At 31.3% G+C, this 10,769-nt stretch overlaps 1 protein-coding gene across 1 annotated transcript; it reads left to right on the top strand.

Moving 5' to 3' along the window:
- Positions 1-715: 715 nt before the first annotated feature.
- LOC105116565 (uncharacterized) lies at positions 716-10,161 on the top strand. The gene is made up of 8 exons (XM_011013985.1): positions 716-1,522; positions 1,703-1,837; positions 2,916-2,919; positions 3,141-3,758; positions 4,950-5,099; positions 5,254-5,430; positions 9,904-10,020; positions 10,154-10,161. Exons 1-8 carry the CDS (start codon positions 884-886, stop codon positions 10,159-10,161), a joined length of 1,848 nt encoding a protein of 615 aa, XP_011012287.1. The 5' UTR covers positions 716-883.
- The last annotated feature ends 608 nt before the right edge of the window (positions 10,162-10,769 follow it).

The following is a 10,769-nucleotide window of genomic DNA, read 5'->3' as shown; positions in this document are numbered from 1 at the left end:
ATATATATATATATATATATATATTAAGAAAAAAAAAGTGGGGTTAAATTATTTAGTTCATTTCTTGGCTTTTCTCTTTTAAGAGTTGTAACAAGAGTAAATTTCCCAACAATTATTTAACAATTAAATTTCTATCGTCACAGAGAATTTCATCTGAAGGAACATACAAAGGGGAAACAACAAGAAAGTGAAAGCTCTCTGTCTCCTTTGAATAAAAAAAGGGGGGAACAACACGTACTAATGGGTTAGCACCAGTAATGTAACAGTAAAAGCCAGGGATCTCATATATATATTATTTGCTTCCTTTTATAAAAGCGAAATGTCCCTTTGAGCACACCTCATTGGTCTATTTTGGAAAAGCCAGGGACTTGAGTTATACCACTGCTGTTGGAAATTAACCTTGAGATCGAAAAGCGATTCACGGGAGGAACTTTAGGAAACTTGAAGCCCTCATACAAGTATATATATGATGGTGCTTTTTTCTGACAAATTAAAGAGATTGGGCCACCTAGTTAGATGGAGGGAAATTAACTTCTTGGAAGATAAAATAATTTACAAACAAACAGCTAATATTAAATTTCACTTCTCATGATTACTAGTGAGAAGAATAATAACAATTGTGAGTGGTTGCTATGATTTGTCTAATCCATACTATATTAGTCGAGCATGAAAAATCTTATTCATGTAATTATATTGTTTTGTTAATTTAGAGAATAAGCTTCCTCCACTCGTCTATAAATAGCCTCCCTATTGTCCCTGATCTCAACACTTGACTCTCTAACTCTGTAGGCATTCATCGTTGCATGGTTTACTCGAACCACAAAACAATCCATTTACATTTCCACTTGAGAACACACACCCATACCTGGCCAGAAAATAAAACATGATCCATCCATCTTCTTCAAACCCAGCCCCTCAGGTGGGTACATCTTCTGCAAACCCGACCCCTCGGGTGGTTGCAGCCTCTTCAAACCCTCTGGTGGTTACATCTTCTTCGAGAGCAACCCCTGATCAGGTGGGCACATCTTCTGCAAACCCGACCCCTCGGGTGGTTGCAGCCTCTTCAAACCCTCTGGTGGTTACATCTTCTTCGAGAGCAACCCCTGATCAGGTGGGCACATCTTCTGCAAACCCGACCCCTCGGGTGGTTGCAGCCTCTTCAAACCCTGAGGTGGTTACATCTTCTTCGAGAGCAACCCCTGAGGTGGAAGACGAGAAGACGGTTTATCTACCTGTTTTCGAAGTGGGGAACTATGAAGCATGGAGCAAGAAGATGGTAGATGTATTAACTTCACAGCAATTGCGGGATATAGTGCTATCGGGGTATGAGCGACCTAAAGATAACTGTGAACTCGCAAAATGGAAAAATAGTGAGAAAGATGGATATCGTGAAGCTCAGAACAAGAACGCAAAGGCCTGGATGTTAATTCATCAAGCAGTTGGCGTGGAGATAATGGCCAAAGTGTTTGCTTCTGACGACTCCACTGAGAAAATTACTCGCATATCAAAAAAATTCGATAAGGTAATGTCCCCGAAAGCATCCAACTTAAGTGGAAATGTTCTTAATTGAATCCCTCTCATCGTTTTAGTTTCTAAAACTCTCTACCAGTACCAGTGCTGCTCTCTCTTTCTCTCTATACTCCCGCATACAACCTCGTCAAGTAATAAGTGCAGCATTTTTTATTTTATTTTTTCTTAACAGAAGCGTTACGCGGACAAGCCGAACATGGAACTGATTGGAGAACTGATTGGAGAAGTACTCAGAGAGCCACATATGGTGGAAGTAGAAGCAACGGCACACGATTTTTGGGAGATGTTGAAGACTTACTCAGACAAGGTAATTGCTTGCTCCTACACTGTCACGTATTAATTTAATAGTTCAATACTTTTTTTTCCTTTACTAATAATACTATATAAATAAATGGCACATTAATTTAAATCTTCAAACAATTTAGGATCGTAGTTGGGTTCTTTTCATGCTTTAAATTTTCAAACTTTTGGTCCCTACATGACTTGCACAGACCTTCGAGGCCTACAGAGCAAACAGGCAGAGCATCGATATAGAAAAATAGAGGCTTTTTTATTCATTTATGTAGAGTCGCAATGGTATAACTCACAACACATCCAGGCACCTCGAAGGACAATCTCATGGAAATTATAGTAATTGAGTGGTGTATTCAAAGTAATTTTTATTTAAAAATATATTGAAATAATATTTATTTTATTTTTAAAAAATTATTTTTAATATTATCACATTAAAATAATATAAAAATATTTATATAAAAAATAATTTTATACAAAAAAAATTTAATTTTTTTAATTTATAATTTAAACCGTTTTCTCAAAATCTCCTCGCTTTGGTATCCAAGACCCCAAGTATTTTACATTCAAGGGCAAAGAAAACATGTAGGGGCCTTTGTGGGTGCCTTAGCCCAGTGGATCTCTCGGGTTATTTTTGTTGGCTCGGGAGATCGCATTGGCGTCTACCTAGATAGTCTTTTTATATTCGCGTGTTCTCAAGCGGTTTAGAAAAATAAAGTTAAAGATACGAATAGAAATGATAATTATACATATAACAAAAAATGGTGTTTTCGTTTATAATTGTAAATTTTGCAAGGATTTTACTTACTATTTCCGTGGTGAAATTTTTATTTTTATTTTTTTTATAAAAAACAAGTTTTTTTATAAATTTTAATTCCTCATTATAATTGATATTTTTATCATTTCATACATGGCATCTTTATTACAATTTTTCTCTTTAACTTTATTTTTTTAGTTTTTACTTCTTTTTCTTTATACTTTTTATTTGAAATAAAATATTTTTTTATTTTTTATACTTCGAATCTTTATTTTTTAACGTGATAGTGGGAGTTAAGCCTTTTAAGAGAGAATTTCATTACCCATGACATATATAGCACAATCATTATTCACAGCGTAAATATTTATTTTGCAGTTTTTTTAATAATCGGTGGAGTCTAATGCAGAGCCGATATTACAGCATACGAATGTATTTATGTATTTATGTGTGTCTATATATATAAACAGAATTTTGATAAAGAAAACAAAGTTGGACCTTTTTTTGCCATACCGTGAAAATAGTTTGAAACTCAGCTTCTGTAAGCATTAATTCTGGTTGTGGCAGGAAAATCAGAAGACAACGCCTGAAGAATCTAAAACCATAAAGGTAGAGACGAGCTTCATGGATCTTTATCTAGAGGAGACCACCAGATCGAGCTTGTTTGTATATGCCATGAGCGATGGATGGGACAAAGTGATTGAGATCTATACAAGAAAATCAGTAGCTCACTGTGCAAAAATCACCAATTCAGGCGACACAGCGTTACACATAGCAGTTATTGGTGGCAAAGAAACAACAGTGGAGCAACTAGTAAGCCTAATGTCCTTGGAAGAAGCCGCCAAGGCTCTACGAGTAAAAAATGAACGGGGATATACACCTCTCCATCTGGCTGCTTTTGTGGGGAACGCCTCGTTGTGTGATTGCCTTGCTAGTAAAATTTATTCGGACGAGGAGTTTCGGAATTCATCAGAAAAGATAGGAGCCGGGTATGAAGAATATTGCATATTAGGCGAACGTGACATGGAAAATGAGACCCCATCGTTCTTGGCTGCTGCCATGGGTAAAACAGATGCCTTTCTGTGTTTACACGGTTATGTTCGTGACAGATACCGCGATTCATATTACAGAGGGAATAAGGGCGATACCATTCTCCATGTCGCCATCTCTGGAGAATATTTCGGTGAGAATACTCGGATATTAACAAAAATTAAAGCTTATATGTTTTCAATCCGCATAAAATCATTGTCTATTCTCTCCCAAATAATCACAAATAACCATGAAGCGTAGCATTGACTTTTTACAAAAAATTTACTTTGATGATTAAACTTTTTCTTTTCACAATTAAACTATTTTAAGTCAAAATTAACACCAGTTGCATGTTGTTTTAGGAAATATTTAATTGAAAGACATTAGATTAAAGTGAAAAACACGGGTCATATAGGTTATGGCTTTAAATTTATTTGTGAAATACATTTTAGTCCTCTAGTTTTTTTAAAAAAGGTGATCGGTCCCTTTAATTTTAAAAAAATACATTTTGATACCAAATTTTATTTTATTTTTATTTTTTTCAATTATTTTTTCATGGGAGAAGAGAGAGAAGTCACTGGATTTCAACAAAGAAAGAAAGAGATCTTCGTTGATGACAATTCTGACTACCAAAATATGTTAAAATTGGTGTCAACAGGTTTTACTAGATGAGAGAAGTCTTATGGTAGTTGTTTTAAGGCTCAATGCAACCTAGAAAACTAGATCTAAGTTAAGGATGTAATTTTCTGATTTGATTTAGTGATTTAGGCTTCTTTTTTTTTTTTGTTTAATGAGTTGTATGTTAGTTTCTTGGTGTTTGTATGATATGTTAGTATCTAGGCTAGTAGACAACACGTCGTCTGCTACAATGAGCGACGTGTTGTCTGCTTGTTATATTATTATATGAAATTATCTCAGTCTCATAATCTAGGATACATGATAAACACATAATATTGGCATATCTCATGTTCAAGTCATAGATCTTGTGTGCCAACCCAACTTTGCCCATAACAATATTTTTGTTTTATTTTTATTTTTTTTGTTGTTGCTGCCTTATTTTTTATTGTATTATATATAAAATTAATCAAAATTTAATTTAATTATTGAATTTCTCTTATTTCTTTAAAAACATAATCATCTTTTTTCTTTCATGTTAAAATTTTTTTGTCTAGATCGCAACGTCTCGGGACACCAATCTAGTACTTATTATACCATAATAGTAATAGTAATAGTAATAGTATAGAGGTAGAAATTCTTATGTGAATATACATACATACATATGAATGTTTTTTATACAATAACGTGATCCATATCGAGAACTTAATTAAAATTGATGCGTATGCAGATCTAGCATTCCAAATAATTCATCTGGATCCAAAGCTTGTTAACTTGGTAAATGAAAGAGGAATATCTCCACTCCATTGTTTAGCGAGTAGGCATACAGCCTTCAAAAGTGGCTTCCACCTTCGTCCTTACTACAACATCATATACCACTGTAAGTATAAATTTAAGGTTTGAATTTCATATATATGCTCACTTTCTGAAAAGGGACATTAGCTCTTAGCAAGCTGCGGTTCGTTTTAAGAAAATAAGCAAACTCTCTTAGGATATTAGAAAAAAAATCTTATTATGTTGCTATGTTTTGAAAGGTACAATTGTTGATCGACTACAGAAGAAAGAATATATGGGCAGAGAATATTATAGAAAGCAATCTGGCTCTACAGATCGATCATCCCAAAATAGAAACAATAATCAATGTCCAGACAACTATGAGACATGTTTGCACTTCTTTACATTGATGTACAAGGCTTTAATTTGCATTGCAGGTACATATATGTGCGTGCACATAATTTATGGTTTTACATTTATAACACTCCCTTTAAATGAATTCGAACTCCGCATAACTTTTACACTAGTTTTAAGCTTATTTGATTTTAAGGTGTTTGGAAGTGTAATAGATATTAATATTTTGAGTGTTTTTCACTTTAAAATATATTAAAATATTATTTTTTATTTTTTAAATTTATTTTTAACATCAACAAAAATGATACAAAAAACATATTAAAAAAAAACTAATTTGAACAAATAAAAATCAAATTTTGAAGTAAAACAGGTTTAAGCTCAATATCGAACACCTCTAAATAAATGCATAAAATTGAACTGTGTTTTATTTATTAGATACCCAAAAGAATCATAAAAGAATCATAAAGGGAAGAAAAATATTTTGAGTATAATTAAACTTTTATATATCATTTATTTTATTCAAATCTTGTATTAATAAAAAAAACTAAAATTGCTCTTGAAATTACTATGCACACGGATACAATCCACAATAGATTGTAACAATGGATTGCATTGCACAATTTCTAATAGGCAGTGATTTCAATAGGAGCTATAGACACAATTGAATATGTGTTATAATGGTGAGTTGAAAATGTTTTGTTTTCTTTTGAGCTTTGGTAGCTTTATCCATAGCTTGCTACAAGGTGATTGTTGGATGGGATGACACCTTTTCATCCTCATGTCTTTTGACATGTGAATTGCTTAAATAGAAAAAACTAATGTTGTTATTGAAATTATTGTGCATATATATACGATCCACTATGGATTGTAACAATAAATTAAATAACACCTTTTTTTATGTACAATGATTTTAATGGAGCAGCAGATGCAATTGAATTTGTGAAGTGATGGTGGGTTGAAAATGTTTGGTTTTCTCTTGAACATTGGTGGCCACGTCCATAGCTTGCTACAAGGTGATTATTAGATAAGATGACAGCTTTTCATCTTCATATCTTTTGACATGTGAATTGCTTGATGTGCTGGTTGTCACAATTGATTGCTACTTAACCTTTATTTTATTTTTTTAGTTTTTGTTGCTCTATGGGCATTTTTTTCCCCATTATTTGATTAAAAAAAAGGGTGTTGTTGTTCGGGTCAATGTTAGGTTTCCTTTTCTTGTGTTAACTCCATTGTATTTGAGTGTATGATTAGCTTCTCTTCTCTCTTGAACCTTTGATGGTAAAGCGTGTTCAGGATAGTTTTCCATCTTTTAGGGCTTTTAATCGTTGACCCATTCTTATTTTTCCCTTTCCTTTTTAACATGGTTGGTTAATTCTTACATTTTATCTATGTGGTGTCAATAATAATCTCAAACACCAAAATTGTTGGGCAGTTGATCCTTAGGAATGTGTGGTGTTGGGTGTGTTCTTCCATTAATTTTGCAAGTGTGGTCTCTTTATCACCAAATTCCTAGTCAACGTATATATCCTCTAGAGCTTTTGACCTTGCTAATGATGTTGCATTAAATGTAGTAACACTCTGTAAGGTTTGGTGTGTTTTTCAAAGTTTGGGTTTTGTTTGCTTTCAACTAATTCTATTTGGTTATGGTTAGTTATGATTGTTGGTTGTTTCTCTATAGGCACTGTTGCAATTAGGTTCATTTTGGATAATATTTATCATGACACTAGTTTGTTTTAGTAGTTTTTACTATATATTTTTTAGCATGTTATGTTTGGTCATTTTGCTTTAGCATTTTAAGATAGAGAAAGTTGGTGGTCTTATTTTTATGTATTATTTAAGGCCTTCACACCAATTATTTTAGTGTTTTTTTTAAGCTTTCCATTTGTGCTTTTGGTTCTGGTAATTTTATTTTTCTTGTTTTGTTGCCTGCATTTTGTTTCTCTTATGTTACCATTAGTTATAAGTTTCCTTCATATATGGTGTCTTTTTATTATGTTATGTGGTTTATGTTCTTTATTTACTTAGGCTGCACCATTCTTGTTCTATTTTGTGTTATTTGTTGTTGTTGCTTTTAACTTATTGGAAGGTTTCTCATATGCTACTCCTTTATAGTTTGATCTTGTATCATTGGTGTTAGGGGGTTTGTATAATTATGCTGATAGAATTAGTTAGTTGCGTTTACATGGAAGTATTCAGTCTCTCTCCTCTTTCTCCTTACTTTTGATTGCTATTTTTGCTATGAATTTTATCTTTTTGTTGCAATCACCCTCTTTTTTAGAAAAAAAATATTAATCATTTAAGTATTTATTGTCCTAGGCTTTCACTATGTTCATTCCTATGCTTGTATATTATACCATTTTCACATGTTTGTTGGTCGATGTCCTTATATATGTGGTGTTGTTTAATATTGTTTATTCCAAAGTGAATAAAATTTATAGTCTTCATCTTTAATAAGAATGTCTTTTCTTCATCTGCACACAACTATGTTTACGATAAGCAATTTACTGACCTAAACATTTTCACACCTTCAATGATAGCTAAATTATATAGAAACTAGATTTTCTAATTGCATTTTGGTGCTTTTAGATTCAGGACCAATCATTGCGATATAATTGAAACAAACATCTTTGACAATAGCAACACCAATGATACTAATATGCACTCTCACCTTTCATGTTTATTGGCAAAACAATAGCCATTTTTATTACACTAGAAAGCATACCACACACAATCACAACTATTTCTTCTTTAGAAACTCCCTCATCTAAACCGCAAAGTATTATGGTAACTTTACTCTTAGAACTAAAAGAAAACTTGAATTCACTGACTTAAAAGCATAACATAGGTTTACATATTTAAACACGAATCCGTCATGTTACCTTTGAATTCTTGATTGTTGTTTGAGGTTTCTTAATTGCATTTATAATCCTTTTTTCCACCAAGTTGTTTCTGTTTTGCTTTATTATAACCAAGCTAGTGCATCTTATACTGATAAGCTTGTAATCGATAAAGAAATCAACATCCAAGTTTAGCTCATGATATTCAAGAACAATCTCTTTATGCAAAAAAGGTAGCAAGACTCGCTGCCATCCAGTATCTAAGTTCATCTCCTTTTCAACTTTATTATATTACTTATGTTGCTGTTTATCCCCGTAAAGAATTACTCTTTCATTTGCATTTTTTAATTGGTTCATAATTTGTGTTTTTTATGATGTTTTTGCAAATCTTCTTTTTTAATTTGCACATAAATTGTTGTTAACCATAATGTGTTCTAACTTTGCTCAACTTTGCTTACTTTTCTAGACATTAAAAGCTTATGACTACCTTTTAAAAAAAATCAATTTGCTCTTCCATCTTCATAATTTTTCACCTGCCTTCCCAGAAGGCCTTTTCTATTGTAACACTTCTTTTTTATTGTTTTCTACTTGCTAACTCACATACTTTTTAGCATCTCCTGCATTCAAGAACTTTGATCCTGCTTGTTTATTTATTTTGCATAGGCTGCTAAACCATAGATACTAGTCATGCTCCACCTTTTGTTACTACTTGTCATCCTCTAACTTTTTTAATTTGCTTCGTGACATTTAAACACTTCATAGAAATGTCAATACATGGCTATGTTAGTTTTGACATATATTTTTTATTGTTTGTGCATAAGTTATGTATATAATCTCTCTCTACTATTGAATGCAAAATTAGTTAAGTTTTGTTTTAAAATGTTATTCTACTATTATTTATATGAACACACCATTATTTGCACTTTAACATGCTCTTAGTCATGTTACAACTTAGAAAATCACAAGAAAAAACAACATTCTCTTAACCAAGTTACTTGTTAGAATATTACAAAAAAAATAATAAGATCATACGGCAACGTATGGGCATCTTATTTAGTTCTTTTCTATTACTGATATTGCCCTTATATAATTTTTTGTTAATGTGTTACCTTTTCTTTTAGAAATTTTTCAATGACTATTGAATGACATTTTCATTTGAAATTTTACCTAGCGGTGAACACTAAACATATGTAGTTTGTTAATTATTTAGTTCTCATTTGATATTATGTTTTCACATGCATTTGAGTGTTTTTAAAGAGTGTGCTTGGTTTAATGTTTTTTAAATGTTTTTCGATGTGTTTATTATGTTGGTAAAAAAAAATATTTTAATGTATTTTCAAGTAAAATATATTTTTAAAAAACATATTACACCACAGCACCAAACATGCACTCAATCATAAACTTCTCTAAAAAAACCAATTTAATTAGCAGAATAAAGTAACATATAATAATCTCATCAATAAAAATAAAAAATCAAAGCCTAAATTGAAAAATGAAATCAATAAAAGATTTCAAAGACCAACCATGGGTTAAATCCAATCTAAAACAAAAATGGAATATTGAACCATAGTTTTGCCCATATTTCATCTTCTTGTCTCCCCTTTTTGTTACACAATGGAAAGCGCTCAGGGGAGGAGGCATTAATAGGGATTTATCCATATACACATTACCACAGTATTTGACATCGATTTGCTCTTAAATGTTGTAAACAAATTTTAGGTATACAACGACAAAGAGAACTCCTGCCATCTACATCTCCGGCACCCTATGATACTAACAATTCCCCGTCTCCAATCAAGAAATTAAGTTCGTGGCTGAAGAAAGTTTGGGGACCAGGTAAGCACGTAAAGGCATCTTCTTGTACCAATTGTATATATAATTTGAAGAAATAATTAGAAGAATTAATCTTTTATGTATAATTAGTTATATTACATCATTTCTCAATCATATTCTTCAATTTGACATGCAGTGACTTAATTGAAATGGAATCATTTAAAATCTAAATTGTATTTACAAAATAAAATACAAGGGCTAGAAAACTCTAAAACAAGGATTATGGGACCAAAATAAAATTTTTAAAAAATTTAAGGACTCTATATTGATAAAATGGTTCATGTTATCAATATCAATTAGATGTTATTAATATTAACCGGAAAAGGTATAAAATAATAATAAAAATAAAAATATAATATAGAAAATTGTTATTTAGAAGGTGTTTGGTGTTTTAACATGATTGTTTTTAATGTATTTTTTATTTGTAAATGTATCAAAATAATATATTTTTTAATTTTTAAAATTTATTTTTAATATTAGCATATCAAAACGATTTAAAAACACACAAAAAACCTAATTTAAAACAATAAAAAAAATTAATAAAAATTATTTTTTTTCAAAAATACTTGTAAAATATAAAAATAAACGTGCTATTAAACTATCATATGCTGAGTGCTTGACCTTTAATGTTAACTGAAATAATTGTTGAAAAGGCATACTAAAGAATACAAACAAAAATATAATATAGACAATTGTTATAACTGACTGATTCTGTTAAGGGTATATTGATGAGTGGTATAATATATAAGGAT

Source organism: Populus euphratica, unplaced genomic scaffold (assembly GCF_000495115.2).
Source record: "Populus euphratica unplaced genomic scaffold, PopEup_1.0 scaffold988.1, whole genome shotgun sequence".
NCBI lineage: Eukaryota > Viridiplantae > Streptophyta > Magnoliopsida > Malpighiales > Salicaceae > Populus > Populus euphratica.
Note: the sequence above shows the minus strand (reverse complement) of the source record. Positions and strands in the feature narration are given on the sequence as shown.